The sequence below is a fragment of the Gobio gobio genome, assembly GCF_949357685.1.
Source record: "Gobio gobio genome assembly, chromosome: 10".
Taxonomy (NCBI): domain Eukaryota; kingdom Metazoa; phylum Chordata; class Actinopteri; order Cypriniformes; family Gobionidae; genus Gobio; species Gobio gobio.
Window position 1 is genome coordinate 11,740,378 of NC_137116.1, and position 22,983 is coordinate 11,763,360.

The window sequence follows — 22,983 nt, forward strand, 5'->3', positions numbered from 1 at the left end:
TATTAGGAATATTAAATATCACACTTTTTACATAGATAATTTAATGTAAGTTTAGGTGTAAATTATGCATTATTTAGCGTAGTGTAATTTTTGACAGGTTTGTCGAATGTTGTGAAGTGAATGTTGAGGCGAATTGGGTGAAAGTTCAGCGAGGTGTGTGTGTCGCTCAAACGGTCAATAACACCATCAGAGCTACAATCACGATCATGTCTCTCCTTAGAGGTAAATAAACTTAACTTTTAATTTAGATTTTGCTTTGAATTAATGCTTTATATTGAGCCTACTCGAGTTATTTGTTCGGGTTGTCCGGTTTTGGACTTAAACACACTGCACATTTGAACTTCAATGTCATTGATTGTTAAACTTTCCTTGTTTCCTTCTATTTATTTGAATTTATTTGCTCTTTTTAGTTTCCCTACCAGTTAAACAGCTCTGAAATATGCAGTTAATTGCAGTTTATTTAAAGGAATTTTGTCTTCTGCTAATTATTGATAGATTCAAAGCTTCATTTTGACTCGTCACTATCAATCAAAACCGAGATAAATATACATAATACAAGCAAAAAAGTTACCTGTTCTGTAGAAAAATCAAGCATCAGATCAAACTATATATCAAAGTCATTACTGACAGAAAAAATTAGGTTAAAGGTGAGGTCAGTGACACACATTACAAGTCTAGTTGACTCTTTGTCATGATGTATGTTAATGTGTAAAGTGAGTATCTTGGTTGCAACGCATCTCTATATTTTTTGTATTGTAAAGTGCTGATTTTCTTGACTGCAGGAATCTGACCAGATCTTCTGTGTTTTTGTCCAGGTGTGTTCATAGTCTCGGCCAAGAGAACGCCGTTCGGCACGTATGGAGGCGTCCTGAAGGACCACAGCGCTACGGATCTGGCTGAACACGCGGCTAAAGCTGCGCTCGCTGCCGGGAATGTGGCTCCAGAGCTGGTCAACAGTGTCATCATGGGAAATGTCATGCAGGTGAGATTTGATATACACTATATACACATGACCCTGAAGTGTCTGCAGAGACTGTGTCAATTAGACTCCCCTGAAATTGCCTCATCGACACGGCATCCTCAATAAACCCGTCTCCGGCGTGATGACACCGATTGTTCGAATATTGCACTTTAATAATTATTTAATCAGCCTCAATAAACCTGTCTCCGGCGTGTTGCCTCCGATCCTTCGAATATTCCGATCTATTATGACCTCTGACCTGTAAAGTTTCCAGAATAATCATACGCTGTTTGTTAATTGGCCAGAGGAGAACTGGCACCCCGACTGAGCCTGGTTTCTCCCAAGGTTTATTTTTCTCCATTAGGTCACCTGACGGGGTTTTGGTTTCCTTGCCACTGTTGCCTCTGGCTTGGCGTGCTCAGTTGGGGACACTACATTTTTCAACTAAATATCCAAATAAATCTAATTATTAAACTAAATTAACCATATAAACTAAATTACTGATCTAAAGCCCACACTGTCACTGTATGATAATTGAAATGAACTGATAACATCACCGTTTTCTCCAGAATGGCTGGACGGCTGAATAAAATTATACTGCATTATTTTCCTGTTTAACACTGTAAAGCTGCTTTGAAACAATCTGCATTGTTAAAAGCGCTATATAAATAAAGTTGACTTGACTTGACTTGACTACATGCACCAGTTTGAGGTTTAATTATTTCAGACTAGTAGAAAGAAAACATCCCAGTTACTTCTTTAAAGGGTCAGTTTACCCAAAAATTATCCCATAATCCCATAATGAGCACCCTGGTTTGTCAGCGGCTGTGCCGCCCCATACGCAACAAACTGAGATGCTCTGTGTATTCTGACACCTTTCTATCAGAACCAGCATTAACTTCTTGAGCAGTTTGAGCTCCAGTAGCTCGTCTGTTTGATCGGATCACACGGGCCAGTCTTCACTCCCCACGTGCATCAATGAGCCTTGGCCGCCCATGACCCTGTGGCCGGTTCTCCACTGTTCCTTCCTTGGAGCACTTTTGATAGAGACTGACCACTGCAGACCAGGAACACCCCACAAGAGCTGCAGTTTTGGAGATGCTCTGACCCAGTCGTCTAGCATCACAATTTGGCCCTTGTCAAACTCACTCAAATCCTTACGCTTGCCCATTTTTCCTGCTTCTAAAGGCTGCTACTCCGCAAGAACAGAGAAAAAAAGTTCTCGCTCCCAGGGCTGTGAGAACAAAATTACGTCATTTTATTTTCGGAGCCCTGGTTTGGGAGTTCTCGCAGCTCGTTCTCGACACATCGTCTGAGCAGAACTTTTTTCTTGTGGGTGTCCGAGAGCTATTGTGTGATTGATCAGAATTTTAAAGTGAGCGGGGTTAATGCAGAGAAACGGAGATGTTCGGCACCTGCTTTTCTCGTGAAGTATGGAATGTCCTGGCCAGAACGAACTTTGTTCTTGTTCTTGCCACCTCGAGAAAACAAACAAATTTCTTTGTTCTTGCAGAGTATGTTCCAAGCTTAACACATCAACTCTGAGGACAAAGGCTGCGTCCGAAAACCTAGGCAGTGACTCGTTGCCTCGCTGCCTTATCAGACAATGACTCTGCAGGCAGAGTTTGTGCATGAAGGCACCTCACAAAACTCATTTCGGACAGACTTCTTAGGCAGTGTAACCGTTTAATGATCTACAGCAAAATAGAGAGAGCTTAGGTGAGAACTAAACAAACATTGAATTACTACACAAACTGACCAGCAAACGCAACTTTCGGACTTTATCTTTTTTTCCCAGCTCAACTGTCACAGAATGGAAAGCACAGGATTGTGGGATGTCAAAGGCAGCGAAGGATATAAATATGCTGCCTTCAAAAATCGATCAGAGGAAGGTCTCTCAGGAGACAGGAAGTGAAGCTAACATTAGATTCGGACGTGTCTTGATGCCTTCCGGCCTTGAAATGTGTCCTCCGAGGGCAGCATTTTCCAGGTTTCGGACGCAGCCAAAATGTTCCCTTGCTGTCTAATATATCCCACCCAATAACAGGTGCCATGATGAAGAGATAATCAGTGTTATTCACTTCACCTGTCAGTGAAAATCAAGCATGATGTTATGCTTGATCGGTGTTTATATAGATCTATCTATCTATCTATCTATCTATCTATCTATCTATCTATCTATCTATCTATCTATCTATCTATCTATCTATCTATCTATCTATCTATCTATCTATCTATCTATCTATCTATCTATCTATCTATCTATCTATCTATCTATCTATCTATCTATCTATCTATCTATCTATCTATCTATCTATCTATCTATCTATCTAAACACAAACTTATATTAGATCCAATTTGACAGCACTAATATTAAATTGCAAAAAACTACATGCCAGTAAAATCGAGCATCAAAAATTATGGCTGTATGAATGAATGACAGTTTGATACTTTTGTAAAGTGTGTATCTTCTCAAGTTCATTTTGTCCATGTTCTCTCTCGCTCTCGCGCTCTCTCTCTCTCTCTCGTTCAGAGCTCTGCTGACGCCCCCTACATCGCGCGTCACGTGGGTCTACGGTGTGGTGTTCCCATCCCAGTGCCAGCGCTGACCGTCAACCGCCTCTGCGGGTCTGGATTCCAGTCCATAATCAATGGAGCACAGGTATGAGCCTGAATAAAAACGGAAACGACCCAATAATTCCCTCACAGGAGATGCTGATCAGTGTGTGTGTGTTGTTCTGTAGGAGATCTGCCTTAAAGAGTCAGAGGTCGTCTTGTGCGGAGGCTCAGAGAGCATGAGCCAAGCTCCTTACGCTGTCAGGAACATCCGCTTCGGGACCAAGTTTGGAGTTGATTTGAAGGTAAAGGTCATCATGGTGTTCACGGGTTCTGAATTTAAAGGCGTCGTGACATGGATTTTTGCACACACACTCACAAAAACTAATAAATATCAACCTCTGTCTGAAAAGACCCATTTTTAATTCAAAGCTCCTTTAAGGCTTGTCAGTAAATGGCCACTGTTATGATTGGCTAACGCCATTGCATAGGAAACAGTGTCAACGCCCACTTGCTATAGAGACAGAGCGACACGCGTCATAATCTGAAGACCACGCCCACCGGGGGGGAAAACAAGCCAACGCTCTCTATTGACTTTGCATTGCGTGAAGCTGCCTCCTTGTCATTTCGGACTTATAACAAAACACAGAACAATGTCTAAAAGCGGATATGTGACAAAGTGTACAGCAAACAAGCTAAACAAAACCCAGAATCAAAAACCCACAAGTTTTTATAAGCCGTTGACCCAAAAAAACAGCTTATAAGGACACAAAAGTGGATACAGGCCATTGAGACAGAGCGCGACACGTTATATTACACTGAGAAGTACACCCACTGGAGGAGAACGTGATCAGTGATAGGAAATATAATATATAAAACTGACATTTGGATATTTGGCTTAACAGTGACAACATGTTTACTGCACACTAGGGATGCCACAATCCTCAATGTAATATTGAACCGTTCGGTACGGTATTCACGGTTCAATACACGCCTGTGAATTGCGGTTTTCTCGGTTTTTCATTTAATTAATTATTTTTCTACATATTCTATCGTTTGCCTCCATCCCAATACTGAACAATGCGACATACATTCACATCACACATTAGTGGTAGAGTTATACTCACGGAACACCTATAGTTATTCACAATCAAGAAAGTTAATTATTTGCATATACGTTTTAAAGCCTTGCGCGTAGGGCACCATGCGCTTTTCCGAGCGCGCGCACTAAAAGCCTGTCAAACAAGTGATTACTGGACTAAGTAGCCGTCTTACTGCGCTAATACTGTCAAATACACACAAGGTTAACATAAACACAGTCGGTTATGTCTAAAGTGAAAGTAAAATCGCGTGTGTCTGTATATTAGATGCACGCAGGTCTTAAATTGACAGCAGCGCAGCCTATAGTGAACACGCTGTCCTTAAAGGGACAGTTCACCTCTAAAATGATGTAATTATTTACTCACTCTAATGTTGTTCCAAACCTGTATTCATTTCTTCTGTTGAACACAGACAGTTGAATACCAGACAGTTAATGGTAACCATTGACATCCATATTATTATTTCCTACAATGGGGACCAGCAACTGTTTGATTTCCAACATTCTTCAACATATATTTTATGTCCAACAGAAGAAATGACTTTATTCAGGTTTAAAACAACTTGTGCGTGAGTAATCGATGACAGAATTTTAATTTTTGAGTGAACTATTCCTTTAGTGGTTAATAAAACAACAAAAGACAAAGAGAAAATCACTCACTGCTCTTGACTGAAAAACTTTAATACAGTAGCTTTAATAAGAATCAATGTATATTTTATGTGAAGTCTATGTAGTGTTTTATTTTTACATTTATTAATAAAATTTCATACTTAAATGCTGCTGTACAGCTCTGAGGTGCCAGTGTAAATCTTTACTGTATAATATAAAATAAATATATATAATGTGTACAAGGGTTTTTTAAAGTAAAGTTTTAAGTTTAATTAAGGTTTTTCAAGTCTTTTAAAGAAAGAGTATTGCAATAAAATAAAAAAAATCTCCTTAACCTCTTGCTTTTCCTGTCGGCTAAGAATAGAATAGCAAAAATATGATGTGACAAGCCATCAGAACCGAACCAAAAACCGTGGTTAAAAACCGGGGTATGTATTGAACCGTGGACTAACTGTATTTTTTTGGGTCGACGGCTTATAAAAACATATTTCTGTGTTTTTTAGCTTGTTTGCTGTACACCTTGTCACATATCAGCTTTTAGACATTGTTCTGTTTTTAGTTACAAGTCCGAAATGACAAGGAGGCAGCTTCACGCAATGCAAAGTCAATGGAGAGCGTTGGCTTGTCATTGCGTTGGACGGCATTAAAATAAACTCTCCACTTGTTTCTGATGCTGGGATCCTTCTGAAGTCTGTACAGAGACGCAAATGAGCTGTTTAAACTGGTCAAATCGATTGTTCTTTCACTCTTTGTCCTGTTGTCGACTCAAGCTTGTGGACTGATCGTGCATCTGTATACTGGATCAGTGTAGACAGCATCACTGATTATAATGGCTTCTATTTGCTTTTGACACAACACTCACATCCACTGTAGGCAAATGTCAGCCGTTAAGCGGCGGAACGCCAGTGGGCGAGGCCTATGGAGCAGTGATGCATAACTATTGGCCGATGTCTTCAAGTATAGGTCTCTGCTAGTGTTAATTTTGTCACCTATTTTTAATTTAGTCTTAGTCTTAGTCTTGTGCCAAATGTCCTTGTTAGTTTTAGTCATATTTAGTCATTCACATATCTTTTTTTGTTAGTCAAGTTTTAGTCGACTAAAAGTCTCGTCATTTTAGTCTAGTTTTAGTCAAAAGACAACTCAAGGTATCTTAGTCAAGTTTTAGTCGACCAAAAGTCTAGTCATTTTAGTCTAGCTTTAGTCAAAGGAAAACTCAATATATTTTGTGGCAAAATAAGTTACATAAAGTACATATAACCTGCATAATGTTTGTGCCACAACACCATAGCTAACTGGTTGATTTACAGCATTGATGCCTAAAATCAGCATTAGCTCATGAGACGATGGGCACAAATATTGATTTCGATTTTGATTCAGTATGAATTCATATGTAGGCTATATAGCCTACTGTACATAGTATAAGGGAAAATATGTTTTTTACACTTTTTTGGGGTTATATTATATTTGCTTGCATTCTTTACTATTCACTATTATTAACATTTCAAAATTTCACAAATAAGTAAGCAGTTATGATCTGTGTATGTATTAAAGAGCCATACAGGCACCCAGTGGGTAATGGCATTACAAGTGAATTTTTTTATTTTTCCAGCCACAAAATGACTCTAATTTGCCTCTTTGCAATGGAATTCTCTATTTTAACCTTAATTAATACACTAATTGTAATATAAATAATAAAAATATTAGAAGAAAAATATTTTAAGTGATCATTAATGGACCATAAGTATTGCACAAATAGTATTTAGTACCAAAAGATCTCCTCAAAATATTCAATAAATATTATTGAATTAAAATATAGGCTATTTATTTTTGAAATAGTTAAGGTGTATGATCACATTTGACCATCAATGAGTACAAGTGTGACTTAATTAGTAAGGAATACCTGAGGGCTAAATACAAGAAAAACATTAATATTAATGTTAACAATGTTGATCTCTACCAATCTCCATAATAAAATGATACTGTAAATGTGGCTGACGCACACTATGCTGTACTGTTTACCAAAAATTGCTGCAAACACCTGTAAAGTGAAGCTGTTGTGTAACTTACGCGGCTTAAGCCATTCAAATACACTGACACAGCACTAGAGGTATTGAGCGCTCCGGGAACCACGTGACCACACGCGCGCGGCCGCGAGATGACAGGCGGAGTCTGACAGAGACCTGCACTCCAGCAACAGCGGGAACTCTTTCTGAATATTTTGAACAGCTGAATATTCATCTCATGATGTAAAAGTAGAGACAATTGTAGACGAAAATGAAGAGAGATTTTATCTTAGTTTTTATTTTATGCAAAACAGTTTAGTCTCGTCCTTTTTCATCAACAATAATGCATGTTAATTTAGTCTTAGTCAGTGTTTTTGGACATTGGTGCAGTCTCGTCATCGTCTCGTCTTCGTCATGGAAAAAAAGGTCGTTAACGAACATATTTAGTCTCGTCTCGTCTGACGAAATTAACACTAGTCTCTGCAGGACAGTAATAGGAGTTACTAGATCAGTGGGCGAGGCTATACGCAGAGGGCGTCTTTCACTGTGTTACCTGATTTGCCCACGTTACAGTGAGGGTAGGGTTTAGGGGTGGGGTGTGTTCGTGTGAAGGGGATCATTTTGGCACCCTAAACCCTCACCGTCTCTGAATCCGCACTTTCACGACGTAATGCCACTTTGACTGCTGGGAAGAAGTCCCACCAGTGCAGGCTCGCCAGAAGTGCGCATAGAGGGCGCATATCGACCTCAAAGGGGGCGCTCGCGTTCACCCTTCTGAGACCTAAAATGACAAATGGGACACCCTGCAGTCTCGTGGACTTAACGGACACACGCACACAGCAGCCATTGTAAAAAATGCACCGAAAGTGCACATGAAGTGTGCCATTTGGGACAGGGCCTTTCATTGCATGTTTTATAAACACCCATCAGTTTGAAAACGCCCACAAATTTAGAAACGCCCACTTTTGTTCCGCAGAGACCCCACACTCTTGCTCCAGAGGGATCATACGTTTCATATGCAAATGTATTTGCCCGTGTGACGTCACAGATCCAGCAATATCCAAACAAGCTGTTGATTAAATAAATGCTTTGTTTATAAATGAGGAGGACATTTTAATCTCTGAAACTTGTAGGATGTTTTAATGGTACAAAGACCTCTTATATGTCAAACGATCGAGGGAAATTTGATTTCTATGTTGAAATCTCTCATGTTGCGGCTGTAATATGTCACATTTTTTATTACTAGTTAAAGAGATTTGAGAAGTGAGTCACCTCAATCAAAAAATGTATCAACCAAAATAAAAAAATTGAGGATAATATTTCATAGACATTGGTGGTAATGTCAGTATAATAGCAAAGAAAATCTTTTTAAACTAAAGCATTGGGCAACAACAGCTAAATAAAAGCATACATTAGATCAAAACTTCTGAATAATTTCACAAATAAATATACACGTATTAACGTTTCATCCTCACAACCATCTGCATATTTAGACAGGTTATATTTAGTGCAAGATTTGACAATACTGTACTTCTGAGGCTCTGAATAACATTTGTTGCGTGTGTGTGAATCAGCTGGAAGACACGCTGTGGGCAGGACTGACAGATCTGCAGATAAAGCTCCCCATGGGCATCACCGCAGAAAACCTGGCAGAGAAATATCAGATCACGCGCGACGACTGCGACCAGTATTCCTACCGGACGCAGCAGAGGTGGAAAGCAGGTGAGTGTGTCAATCGCCCTTGGCACTGCATCGGTTCACACACGCTCACACACACCTCTCTCTCTCTGCAGCTCATGAGGCGGGTTATTACAACGCTGAGATCGCACCCATCGATGTGAAAGCCAAGAAAGGGAAAGTGGCCATGACAACTGACGAACACCCCCGTCCACAGACCACACTGGAGCAGATGGCCAAGCTGCCGACCGTCTTTAAGAAAGGAGGCACTGTCACTGCTGCCAATGCTTCGGTGGGTAGAACAGAACAAAACACGAGGCAGAGAGAGAATGTGCTTCAAAACAGCATTCAAAACTAAGATTTGTTGCTCAAGAAACATTTCTTAAAGGGGCATAACACACACAGTTTCTGCCAGTCTCATGTTAAAGGGTTAGTTCACCCAAAAATTAAAATTCTGTCATTAATTACTTACCCTCATGTTGTTCGACACCCGTAAGACCTCCGTTCATCTTCAGAACACAAATGAAGATATTTTAGTGTAAATCCAATGGCTCAGAAAGGCCTCCATTGGCACAATGCACTTTACACTGTCAAGACCCTTAAAACGTTGTTAAAAAGTGCATCTCACTACAGTGGTTCTACAATATCTTTATGAAGCGACGAGAATAGTTTTTGTGCGCAAAAAAAACCCCTAAATAACGACTTATATAGTGATGACCAATTTCAAAACACCGTATCATGAAGCTTCGAAGCGTTATGAATCAGTGAGTCGATTCAGCGGTTTGGATCGCCAAAGTCATGTGATTTCAGCAGTTTGGCGGTTTGACACGCGATCTGAATCATGATTCGACTCACTGATTCATAACGCTTCGAAGCTTCATGATGCTTTGTTTTGAAATTTTTTGTTTTTGTTTTTTGCGCACAAAAACTATTCTCGTCGCTTCATAAAGTTATTATAGAACCACTGTAGTGAGATGGACTTTGTAACGACGTCTTTAGTGCCTTTTAAGGGTCTTGAGAGTATAAAGTGCCATTCCAATGGAGGCCTTTCTGAGCCATCGGATTTACAATAAAATATCTTCATTTGTGTTCCGAAGATGAACGGAGGTCTTACGGGTGTCCAACGACATGAGGGTGAGGAGTTAATTACAGAATTTTCATTTTAGGGTGAACTAACCCTTTAATCTTGATTATCTATAGAGTAGTGTTGCATTCTTCATATCTCCCAAGAGTCTTTAGTTTATCATATTTATAAAAGACAGATACACTGTACCGATTCTTTCAGAAAACAGCTGAGCTCGTGGAGGCATGCAGTGGGCGGAGCTAAAGAGACACACACACACACACACACACACACACACACACACACACATGTATCCCTGGACGTTGGTGTTGTTCACATTATATGCACTTACGCACCGATTGCCAACAAAACACACACATTTGACTCAGTTTCTCTCACCGCCTGCGGTTTCCACTCATGACCGGGAACAAACACACACAATTGCAGAACTCCAGAAACACAAACTGCTTCCACTTTTCCCTTAACGCTGGGTTGTGTGTGAAACTGAACAAAGGTGATCTTTCCCTCACACCAGAAACACACTTCTTTAGTGACATTGTTGATTTCGCAGGCTAAAAACAGAATGACAGCGCAGCTGACAGCTCCCATAACCGAACAAAGCTCATTGATGGACGCGCTCTTGCTCTCACTCTCTGTGTGTGTGTGTGTGTGTGTGTGCTCATCCTGGAGAAGTGCCCATATAAGGAGTTCCACCCTTTATGACATAATACATCCTGGAGGAGTGTATTTGGCACAGAAATACTCCGTCATACGTCCAACTCGTGTTTTGAAACGTTGTCCGTGTTAATCATGAGAATCAACTCTTTAACAGTGTAAATAAGTCAGAATGCATGAAATAACATTAGACCCCCGCCCAGCTTTAATTAAATTTTTTGTGTGGAAACTGATGTATTTTTTCAGAATTCTTAAATGAATAGAAAGTTCAAAAGAACAGCACTTATTTTATTTGACTTATAAATCTTTTGTAGTGTTATAAATGCATTTACTGTCACTTTTGATCAGTTTAATGATCAAATTTGTCCTTGCTGAATATTAGTATTAATTCATTTTTCTTTTGTATGTTTTTTCTTGATATCTTACCCTCAAACTATCACTGTTTTCACAAAAATATTAGCAGTTTTCAACATTGATAATAATCCTAAATGTTTCTTGAGCATCGAATCCTCATATGAGAATGATTTGTGAAGGATCATGTGACACTGAAGACTGGGGTAATGATGAAAATTCAGCTTTGATCACAGGAATAAATTGCACTTTACTATATATTCACATAGAAAACAGTTCTTTTGAATTGTAATAATACTTCACAATATTACACTTTTTATGATCAAATAAATGCAGACCTGGTGAGCAAAAGAGACTTAAAAAGAAGAAGAAAAAAAGTCTTAGTCATTTTGTGTTTTGCAGTGTTTATTTGCATGTCTTTTATGATATCATCGGCTCCACCCACAGGGCGTGTCTGATGGAGCGGCTGCTGTGGTCATAGCCAGTGAGGACGCTCTGAAGGCACACAAACTCACCCCATTGGCTAGAATTGTGGCCTATCACAGCTCAGGCTGTGATCCCAGCATCATGGGAATTGGTGAGCGCCATCCACCAACATATTCTTCTAAACTTAGTGGGTGGGAAATAAATAAATAACTGTAATATTTTGTGAATACAACAGGGCCTGTACCTGCCATCACAGAAGCCCTGAAGAAGGCTGGTCTTTCACTCAAAGACATGGACCTGGTGGAGGTAGAATATAATAACATACATTAATTCGGCTCATATATTATGCATGCCCACTTAAATGTTAACTAGGGTGATGAAGAGTGGGCGATGTTTTTCAAAGATGGTCAAGCAGATTTAATCCAGAGTTTCATATATCTGTTTTTATGTATCTGTCAGGTCAATGAAGCATTTGCGGCTCAGTATCTGGCAGTGGCTAAAGCTTTGGGCTTGGACCCTGAGAAGACCAATGTTAACGGAGGAGCCATCGCCATCGGACACCCGCTCGGAGCCTCTGGGACCAGAATCACAGCGCACCTCGTTCACGAGCTTAGGTAAACACACTGACATAAATGTTTTTCATTTAAAGTGACGAATTTAACCTGGAATATAACACAAAACATTTGCCAATGAAGCAACGTCTCCATCCCATGTGTTCAAGAGAACAAAATCGTCTCCTGGGAAAAAAAATGGACGTTGTGGCTTTTCCTCTATTGGTTGCATCTCAGAGCGTCAGACGAAACACAAAAAACGCGGTCATGTGATCTTGCATTGGGACACTTCTGGAGGGAGTTCAGAAATCATTTACTCAGGCATTTCAGAACCTCCAAACCAACCTTTGAGATGCTGCAATGCGATTGGTCCGCTGGTTAGTTAGTCCAGTTATCCAATCACAGCCTTTATTGAGGCAAAGCCATGGGAGGTTTTTATTCATTAAGGGATTTGTTCAGTAAATGTGTTTCTATTGTGGATTTAAAAATAATCCGCCTCAATTAAGCGCATACATTTTTTAATGCTCGTTTTTTAAATGTATGTGCATTTTAGTATTTCCATCCAGCCTTTTTTATGCAATATCTCAAAATTTGCATAAAAATAAGTGGATGGAAACATGGCTACTGTGACATATTTACATGGAAACTGTTCAAAGTCCACATGAAATGAGTTTCTTAATGCACATTCCTCGTCTAACTGTGCATCATTCATTAATGCATGTTATTATGAAGAAAAAAAATTAAAATGTAATGCTACTTGCCTTCCAAATAGATATTTAGCCATTGTTTATGCAATGCTGCTTGCAAGTGGTTAACACATGCATTATATGCTGGTTAACAATAATTATTATTGACACATTTGAAAAATAAGCGTCATTATGGAACGTCCACGTCCTCCTTTTTTTTTTAGATTGATCAATTGTTCATTTTATGTATAGAGCATTAATTAAAACAACACTTGTTGAACCATCGTGCTATACATCATCTTCAATGTACATTATTAAAAGCATTAAAAAAACATACATCAAAGGCACTTCATTAATAATCAGAAAAGAACAATAATGGGAATTGAATATCCTGTTTCACTCAGAAATAGTCACATTATGGCTGTAAAAAGCCATTTTTAGGTTGTGTAACCCGATCATGCATTGCTGTATTTATATTGCATGAGGTCATGTGATGTGTTGTATTCTGTGTTCACAGGAGGCGCGGTGGAAAGTATGCGGTTGGCTCTGCCTGCATTGGTGGCGGTCAGGGAATCGCAGTTGTCCTGGAAAACATGAACTGAGAACACAAACACACAAGTTGAGGATACTCACTGCAAACAAATCAAGTCAAATTCAAAACCTAATTCACACCGTCCCAAAGTCTGTAGAAAAAGAAAAAAAAGTCAGTCCACAAATGTTTATTATGCTCATGATTATTGTTCCTGTAAAATGAGTCCAGGATGATATGATCAAGGAGTGATGGAGCTGTTTCTGTGCAGAAGCTCCTGTATGTTTGGTTCAGTGATGCTGGAAGTAACGTGCCTTGCTGGACTTTTGTCTCTGTGCCTAATTCAACATCCAGCTAGATTAACCATCTCCATGCACTTCTGCTGCTTTCCAGAAATGTAATATATTCACTTGTTGTGGTTCGACTCCATGTGACTAAAACTCTTGATTATGGACTTCACTAAATGGTTTTGTATAGCCTGACTGTTCTTATCAATAAAGAATGAGCTGTGTAATACGACATTGTGTAATGTTCAGCCTTTACTTTTTCCCGCTTGGCATGCAGATTTATTATAAATAGATGGAGTCATACATACTACAATAACAAAGGTGGATCAGCCGTAGCACATGGATTGACAAGGATGACCTTTGGATGCACTTCCAGTCTTTAAATAAATGACTTTTGAGGCGATTAAAGGATATTCTTGTTCCAAGTCAGTTTTCTGATTCAGTTTGAATTACTCCAGCGTTATCTTGTTTTAGACTGATCTAACCCCTTTTCAAAATTTGTGAATTATTGTGCATAAGATTTAAAAAAGTGTATATATATATATATATATGGCTGAACACTTCCATTACAGGGTCATGGGCGGCCAAGGCTCATTGATGCACGTGGGGAGCGAAGGCTGGCCCGTGTGGTCCGATCAAACAGACGAGCTACTGGAGCTCAAACTGCTCAAGAAGTTAATGCTGGTTCTGATAGAAAGGCGTCAGAATACACAGAGCATCTCAGTTTGTTGTGTATGGGGCGGCATAGCCGCTGACCAGTCAGGGTGCCCATGCTGACCCCTGTCCACCGCTGAAAGCACCAACAGTGGCACGTGAGCATCAGAACTGGACCACGGAGCAATGGAAGAAGGTGGCCTGGTCTGATGAATCACGTGTTCTTTTACATCATGTGGTTGGCCGGGTGCGTGTGCGTGGCTTACCTGGGGAACACATGGCACCAGGTGCACTATGGGAAGAAGGCGTGGCGGCGGAGGCAGTGATGCTTTGGGCAATGTTCTGCTGGGAAACCTTGGGTCCTCCATCCATGTGGATGTTACTTTGACACGTACCACCTACCTTAGCATTGTTGAGACCATGTCCAGCCTTTCATGGAAACGGTATTCCCTGGTGACTGTGGCTCTTTCAGCAGATAATGCGCCGCCACAAAACACAAATGCTTCAGGAATGGATTGAGGAGCACAACAACCAGTTTGAGGCGTTGACTTGACCTCCAAATTCCCCAGATCTCAATCCAATCGAGCATCTGTGGGATGTGCTGAACAAACAAGTCTGATTCATGGAGGCCCCACCAAACAATTTACAGGACTTAAAGGATCTGCTGCTAACATCTTGGTGCCAGATACCACAGCACACCTTCAGGGGTCTAGTGGAGTCCATGCCTCAACGGGTCAGGGCTGTTTTGGCAGCAAAAGGGGGACCAACACAATATTAGTCATAATGTTATGACTGATCGGTGTGTACTGTATTATATTACATTATATTACATTATTACTATAATATATGTAATATAAAGAATTTATATGCATAATGAACATGGGATATAAAATGTCAAATAAGTGTGTCTTATATACTGTATTACCTTACCCAATATGTAATATAATTATACATATTAACATACTTATTATAGTATGTGTATGCATAAATTATTTAACTGTATGACAATTTACAAAACGTTGCATTAACAGCAGCAAAATAAGCACGATAAACATTTGACCTCTGTTTCTAAATCTGCTTTATTGCTTTAATTCACTCCTACAACATGTGACAAATTGCGCCAATTTCACACAAGACACAAGAACATTTCCAAGGTTTTAAAGTACATCCCTCGCCCGATGAGCGGCACTCGCGCGCCCGCCATGCGGCCAAAAGAAGCGCCTGTGCCTTTAAGAGCAGAACGTGACGTAGAAAGGTTAACACGTCACGACTATATAGCCGTCAAATGCCCGGATGTCGGTCTTTTTTTCTAGCTGAAGGTAATTGTGGCTTTCGTGTCTGTTTTGTCCAAGTACAATCTGCATTAATCCGATTCATCAGCGATTAATATTTCACTCTGGTTCATGTAGGAATGTTTTAATACACATATAGTGCTAGTAGCTGTCGATATTAGTGGATGTGATGTATGTTTTAACGTACGTTATGAATGTTCGGCCCGCGCCGCGGCCTGACACCCGGTGCATGTGAACTTTTAAGCGGTTTTTGTGTTTTTATATTAATATTAAAGACCATAAAGTCATATGTTACGGCTTGTCATGTGAACAGAGCGTTAAATATACTCTATAATGACGGTTGTTAGCGTATATACGCGTTTATGTATGTACTTTAGCCTGTTAGCAATGCTACAACTGGTCACGTTGGGTTACTGTGGTAACATGCTTTTATATATACGTGTGTGAATGTTTATATATAAGTGTGTGGGTGTGTATGTATGTATGTTTTTATATATATGTGTGTGTGTATGCATGTATGTGCTTTCATATATGTGTGTGCGTGTATGTATATGCTTTTATTTATAATGTGTGTGTGTATATATATATATATATATATGTGTGTGTGTGTGCATTTGTTTGAGAATAGGTAGTAAAATGGCTTTGCTGATGTTGCAATGTCACGTGAAAAGTGCTATATTAAACTAAATGGACAATTATTCCACAGCAGCCCAACTTTTGGCTGAGCCATGTTATTAATGCGTATTTTAATAACTGTTTTGTTATAAGTGTGTGGGTGTGTATGGATGTATGTGCTCTTATATATGTGTGTGTGTATATGCTATAGATAGATAGTTTGTTTGTGCATGTATGTTTGAGAATAGAGTTAATAAAATGACTGTGCTGATGTTGCAATGTCACGTGAAAAGTGCTATATTAAACTTAATTGACACTTATTCCAACCTTTGGCTGAGCCACGTTATTAATGTGTAAAATCTTTGTTTGCCTGCATTATTTTAATAACTGTTTTGTTTCCTCAGATGGCTGAGGGCGATAAGAAGGAGGGCGATAAGAAGAAGGTTGTCCATAAGCATGGCAGCCGTAACCCTGCGCTGGTCAGGGGCATCGGCCGCTACTCCCGCTCGGCCATGTTCGCTCGCCGGGCCTTGTACAAGAGGAAGACCAAAGCTCCCGTGACGAAGGTGAGCGTTCACATCTCTCAGATCCAGGGTCAGTCTCGCCCCGTCATCAGGTGTTTTCTAATGCTCTGTCTTAATGTTTCAGGTGGAAAAGAAAATCAAGCATAAGAAAATAAGGGAGAAGAAGCCATCCATCACCGTCAAAAAAACTGTCGGAGGAGACAAAAATGGAAGCACTCGTGTGGTCAAACGCCGCAAGATGGTGAGCAAAAGACGTTTACCACCACATCCCTGAGATTTAAGGCCAGAATTTTAGTTAAAAAGTTTAAGTATTAAAGTATAAAAGTATTAAAGTTTTTAAGAGCGTAACCATTTAAAAATGGCTTTGCATTCAGGTCAACTTTGACCCTGAGGCTTTACAAATGACGTTATTCAGACTTTCTTTTTAAAATATTGTCTTAAAATGCTTCTGTAACATGTTTAGTCTTATGGAAGCTTGTGTCTGCCACGGAATAAAAAGTGTATTTGTGACATTTTACCTCACAATTCTGTCTTTACCCCCTCAGAATTGCAAGATAACTAGCTATTGAGTCTTTTTCTCAGAATTGGATTTTATAATTCACAATTGTACCAATTCTGAGAAGTCGGGGAAGGAAAAAAAGGTCAGAATTATAATTTTTAAATGTTTATTCTGTGGTGGAAACAAGCTTCCACACGATCTTCCCATATCTCACACAAACTTCCAGGACTGCACACGGCTACATTTGTCAATGAAAACAAGCAGTCAGATATATAAACTCCCTTTTTATTTTATCTGCTTCAAGAATTCACTTCCTGAATATACAACAAACACCACTTGTGTTTGAACAAAGCCGACGGCAGGACAATTTAGAACAAACCAGTAAATACAAAGGGCATGAAACTCTCAACTGTCAATAACGCTCACACACGTGTGCAGTCTGGCGCACACACTCGCATACACATTACACATGTTCGCAAACGTGTACGCGCACTCACACGCTGTTAAAATAGTGGGTTTTACTCGCTTGTGTTTTGCCTCTCTCTGCCATTTTATGCTAGCGCGAGAAACGCGTATGTGACTAATTTTGGAGAAAATCAGTAGGTTATAATCGGTTATAGGGGTGTAAGAATATCGATACACTTGAATATTGCGATATGTTTCACGATACTGTATAGATTCTCAAACACTGTACACAACAAAATTGACAGCGGTGGCAGCAGAAATGTAGCATGTGATCATGGCGATGTGGATATGATGCACCAGCTCTGCAGTTCAGTAGGGCTGTGTATTGTGAATAATCTGGCGATACGGATCACGATACAGGGGATACGATACGATATATTTGCGACTATTTCTTTTTTTTATAGAAAGACCTAATTTAAAAGAATAAAGAACACAGCCATATGCGCAAAACCTGACATAACTATTTTATTTAATACAGTATCATTTATATCACTAATCACCATTTTGTGCAATTTTGGGAAATGGTAAAGTGACTGCAGGATTCTTTGTGTATGTTTTAAAGGTTCACAGTATAGCGGTTTTTAATTTCTAAACTATTTAACAACAGAAGTGCATAGTCCACTCCATGACTGTTTGTTTTATATTTAAAGGTCCCATTCCGCATGATCCCATTGTTCAAACTTTAGTTAGTGTGTAATGTTGCTGTTAGAGCATAAATAATACCTGTAAAATTATAAAGCTCAAAGTTCAATGCCAAGCGAGATATTTTATTTAACAGAAGTTCCCTTTCAAAGCCTACAGCGAACGGCTGGCTTGGACTACATCCTGGTACTTCCTTCTTTAATTACGTCAGTAGAGCAGTAGAACAGACTAACATCCGCCCACAAAGAAACGCGAAAAAGGGGGTGCGGTCTTGTTGCTGTCCCACGTGGAGAAGCGGACGTGTCGCGTGGAGAAAAGGAACTGTTGCGTTGAGTGTGTTTATCGCCATGTCATCGAGACGCTGTTATTTTCATCCAGGAGTCAAATCACCTTTGTTTGGCTTTCCCAGGGACGCTGTAGAGATTATTGAACGCATACATCTCTCCGTTAAGAGGCGTGACCTTTCCAACGTGCGCTAAGCTGCTGTCGAATCATAACACAGGAACCGCTTTCACGTGCGCTAAGCTGTGGTCGAATTACAACACGGTAAGCGCTTGCACAATCAGAACTCGTTACGTATTTCTGAAGGAGGGACTTCATAGAAAGAGGAAATCACCAGCCGTTTTTAGGACAGTGGAAACAGCGGTACACAGATAAGTACATTGTGTGAAAAATACTGTGTTTTTTTACACGCGAAACATGAACACATGTTATATTGCACACTGTAAACACAATCAAAGCTTCAAAAAAACACGAAGAACGGGACCTTTAATACTGTAAAGCGGTTTGCTTTAAAGCAGTCTATTGTATAAAGTGCTGTTTAAAGTACTGAACTTCAGAGCAGGTGCATCGCTATGATCAGATGCTGTCGTTCTGCTGCCATTGCTGTCAGTTTTGTTACTGAGAGGAAAACGTGCAGTACATGTTCTATCGAAGTGCTTCTCCGCAGCGGGGATGACGTCGGGATGTTAAGCGAGCTCTCAGATTCAATGCGTTTCCCGAGTATTGGATTTTAACTTGGCCTATTTAGCAAACAAAATAACTCGCGTTGATTTTCCTTAGTGGCTGCTTTATGGCTGAAGCCAAAATGAGTTCACACTTCAGCTCTGTATACAGCGGGAGCAGAATAATACTATCGTCTGGTGAGCTGGGTTTGCTAGCATTGCACGAACCCTCAACTCGCGCTTCTCTGGCTCCACGTCAGTTTACGTTCTGAGATAACACTGCCATCTAGCAGTTGGGTTTTATACAGTCTGGTTTAAATCGAACACAAAGCCACGAATCTTGGATGTAAATAAATAAATATCGATAGTGTTTTTGAGAATCGATGTAATGCGATTATTCCTGTGTATCTATTTTCTTACACCCCTAATCGATACAGAATTGTCTGCATAATTGTTTGGAGCCGGATCAGCCTCAAAAAATACACTTACAAAACAAAATTCATAAAGGCACAGCACAATTCATATTTACAAAATCTGATTCGTAAATTCAGAAAGCAATTCGTAGAGTAAAAACATAAATATTTCCCCAAATGCATCTCACCTAAAATTAAATCTTTACGCAAATGTATCAAGTTCTTGAATTAATTTCCATCACATTTATGAAAGATGTTGCATGTGAATTATGCTGTGCATTTATGAATTTTGATTTGTAAATGTAGTGTTTTTGAGGCTGATCCGGCTCCATAGCATCGCGATCCAATGATTAAAATCCATTTTCTTGCATCAGTAGTACATAAAATGAGATTTCAAAAAATGAATAAGTTAAGTTGATAGCACCTAAACATTTAAAACTTTGATTTTAGACAAAATAACGAACTCGTACAGGTTTGGATTTTTCCTGGTACAAAATAAATTTTTGGGAACTGTCCCTTTAACCTGATTATGTACAAGCCGACGATACACGTTATGTAATGCGTTAACCCGTTTTCCTTTATCGGAGTGAGGTCATAAACGGCTTAAGCGTAAACCGATCATCACAGCTAGATTTTTGCTCCTAGGTTTTCCCAGCATGTAAACACATTAACATGATTTCTGTGGGCTTATTAAAGTGCAAATGTGTGATGTGACAGGAACGCGCGCATTACTGTGGATTTAAGCGCACCCGGGCAGAGCGAGTGTTTTGCTTGACCCAAATTATAAGTGCTCATCTTGAACTGGTTCAGTCCAAACGCTGCGTCTGTAACTGCATGAGAGGATAATAAACGAGTTTCTCGCTGGCGTGTTGCAATACTCTTCAGTTTTTAATGCTTTATTTAACATCACAACCAACATCATAAAACATTCAGAGTCAGAAACGCAAATTATGATGTTTTGATGTCACTACTGAGAGGAAAACCTGATTGAATAAAGACTTGTAGATGTGGTTTACCTGGGGTGTTTGGTTATTGGTCCGCATGTAAACCGGACAACAGTTATTTAAATAAGCTGATTTTTGTGAGTGATTGTGTGAACGTGCTCATCTCTCTTTCCTGTGTCCAGCCCCGTTACTACCCCACAGAAGACGTGCGCCGTAAGCTGCGGAGTCACGGGGTCAAGCCCTTCAGTCAGCACCGAAGGAAACTGCGCAAATCCATCACCCCTGGAACGGTCGTGATCCTGCTGACCGGACGCCACCGTGGAAAGGTACACACACGCGCACGCATTCTCCATTTATAAACGGCAGTATTGTGCTCAAGTGTGACATTTAACTAGTCGCTTGTCTCCCACTCTAAGGAAATCTTTCCTGAATATCGGCACACTTTAGTTTAAGATCTTGGGATGTTATATCCAAACAAAGCCATTGTTCTTCCTGCATGCTTGTATAGCAAATCAATGGGCCAAACGCCTACATGCGGAACCCAGCGACCTGCGCAGATACTCCCTCCCACACAAACACTTGTTAACTTTATTCTGCTGAATTGGGGTGACAAGTTACTCTTGATATTTGCATTGCAAACGAGGTTGAGATGAGGACGGCAGCTGCTAACAGTGTGAGTGTGTTTCTCCTCCAGCGTGTGGTCTTCCTCAAGCAGCTGGACACTGGCCTCCTCCTCGTCACTGGTGAGTCCATTTTCTCTAGGGCTGCTCCATATATCAAAATAAATCAGACTGCAGTATATAGGGGATGGGGAACGATCAGACGGTGCGCTATATAGGGGACGGGGGACGATCAGGCTGTGCGCTATATAGGGGACGGGGAGCGATCAGACAGTGCGCTATATAGGGGATGGGGAACGATCAGACTGTGCAGTATATAGGGGATGGGGAACGATCAGACGGTGCGCTATATAGGGGATGGGGAACGATCAGACTGTGCAGTATATAGGGGATGGGGAACGATCAGACGGTGCGCTATATAGGGGACGGGGGACGATCAGGCTGTGCGCTATATAGGGGACGGGGAGCGATCAGACAGTGCGCTATATAGGGGATGGGGAACGATCAGACTGTGCAGTATATAGGGGATGGGGAACGATCAGACGGTGCGCTATATAGGGGACGGGGAGCGATCAGACAGTGCAGTATATAGGGGATGGGGAACGATCAGACGGTGCGCTATATAGGGGACGGGGAGCGATCAGACGGTGCGCTATATAGGGGATGGGGACGATCAGACGGTGCGCTATATAGGGGATGGGGAGCGATCAGACGGTGCGCTATATAGGGGATGGGGAGCGATCAGACGGTGCGCTATATAGGGGATGGGGAGCGATCAGACTGTGGTATATAGGGGACGGGGAGCGATCAGACGGTGCGCTATATAGGGGACGGGGAGCGATCAGACGGTGCGCTATATAGGGGATGGGGGGGGCGATCAGATATATAGGGGATGGGGGACGATCAGACGGTGCGCTATATAGGGGATGGGGGGCGATCAGACTGTGCGCTATATGGGGGGGGGGGGCGATCAGACAGTGCGCTATATAGGGGATGGGGGGGCGATCAGATATATAGGGGATGGGGAGCGATCAGACGGTGCGCTATATAGGGGATGGGGAGCGATCAGACGGTGCGCTATATAGGGGATGGGGAGCGATCAGACTGTGGTATATAGGGGACGGGGAGCGATCAGACGGTGCGCTATATAGGGGACGGGGAGCGATCAGACGGTGCGCTATATAGGGGATGGGGGGGCGATCAGATGTATAGGGGATGGGGGACGATCAGACGGTGCGCTATATAGGGGATGGGGGGCGATCAGACTGTGCGCTATATGGGGGGGGGGGTGATCAGATAAATAGGGGATGGGGGACGATCAGACTGCGTTATATCATTCTGTGCTTTTCCCAATATTGTGCAGCTCTGCTGTGGAGTTTGGGGGAGTGAGTAATCAATGGCCGTCTCATGTCTCTCTCAGGTCCTCTGGTTCTGAACCGAGTGCCTCTGCGTAGAGCTCACCAGAAGTTCTGCATCGCCACAAACACCAAGGTGGACATCTCTGGCATGAAGATTCCCAGAACACTGACCGATGCTTACTTCAAGAAGAAGAAGCTGAGGAAACCCAAGCACCAGGAGGGAGAAATCTTTGACACAGAGAAGGAGGTAAAACACTTTTTCTTCAAATCAATTCCAGTTAACCGAGTGCTTTTGCAGGACCCTCAGCCTGTAGAGAACTGAGTTTTCTGATGCTTTTGTTGTTCTGGTTCTGCAGAAGTACCAGTTGACAGAGCAGCGCAAGGCAGACCAGAAAGCCGTGGATTCTCAGCTGATTCCTCTGATCAAGAAGGTCCCCCAGCTCAAGGGATACCTGCGCTCCACATTCTCCCTGTCTAATGGGGTCTATCCACACAAACTGGTTTTCTAAAATGCAAATAAAATCTTAACCCAGATCACTT

At 41.0% G+C, this 22,983-nt stretch overlaps 2 protein-coding genes across 2 annotated transcripts; both read left to right on the top strand.

Moving 5' to 3' along the window:
- The first annotated feature begins 131 nt into the window (after positions 1 to 131).
- On the top strand, positions 132 to 13,901 carry acaa2 (acetyl-CoA acyltransferase 2). The gene is made up of 10 exons (XM_079826915.1): positions 132 to 222; positions 816 to 982; positions 3,495 to 3,623; positions 3,706 to 3,822; positions 8,803 to 8,950; positions 9,022 to 9,197; positions 11,442 to 11,571; positions 11,656 to 11,726; positions 11,880 to 12,034; positions 13,175 to 13,901. Exons 1-10 carry the CDS (start codon positions 207 to 209, stop codon positions 13,257 to 13,259), a joined length of 1,194 nt encoding a protein of 397 aa, XP_079683041.1. The 5' UTR covers positions 132 to 206; the 3' UTR covers positions 13,260 to 13,901.
- Positions 13,902 to 15,393: 1,492 nt separating this feature from the next.
- rpl6 (ribosomal protein L6) lies at positions 15,394 to 22,983 on the top strand. The gene is made up of 7 exons (XM_079827668.1): positions 15,394 to 15,446; positions 16,439 to 16,600; positions 16,683 to 16,799; positions 20,648 to 20,791; positions 21,160 to 21,208; positions 22,506 to 22,690; positions 22,800 to 22,983. The coding sequence occupies exons 2-7, from the start codon at positions 16,439 to 16,441 to the stop codon at positions 22,950 to 22,952; spliced, it is 810 nt and encodes a 269-aa protein (XP_079683794.1). The 5' UTR covers positions 15,394 to 15,446; the 3' UTR covers positions 22,953 to 22,983.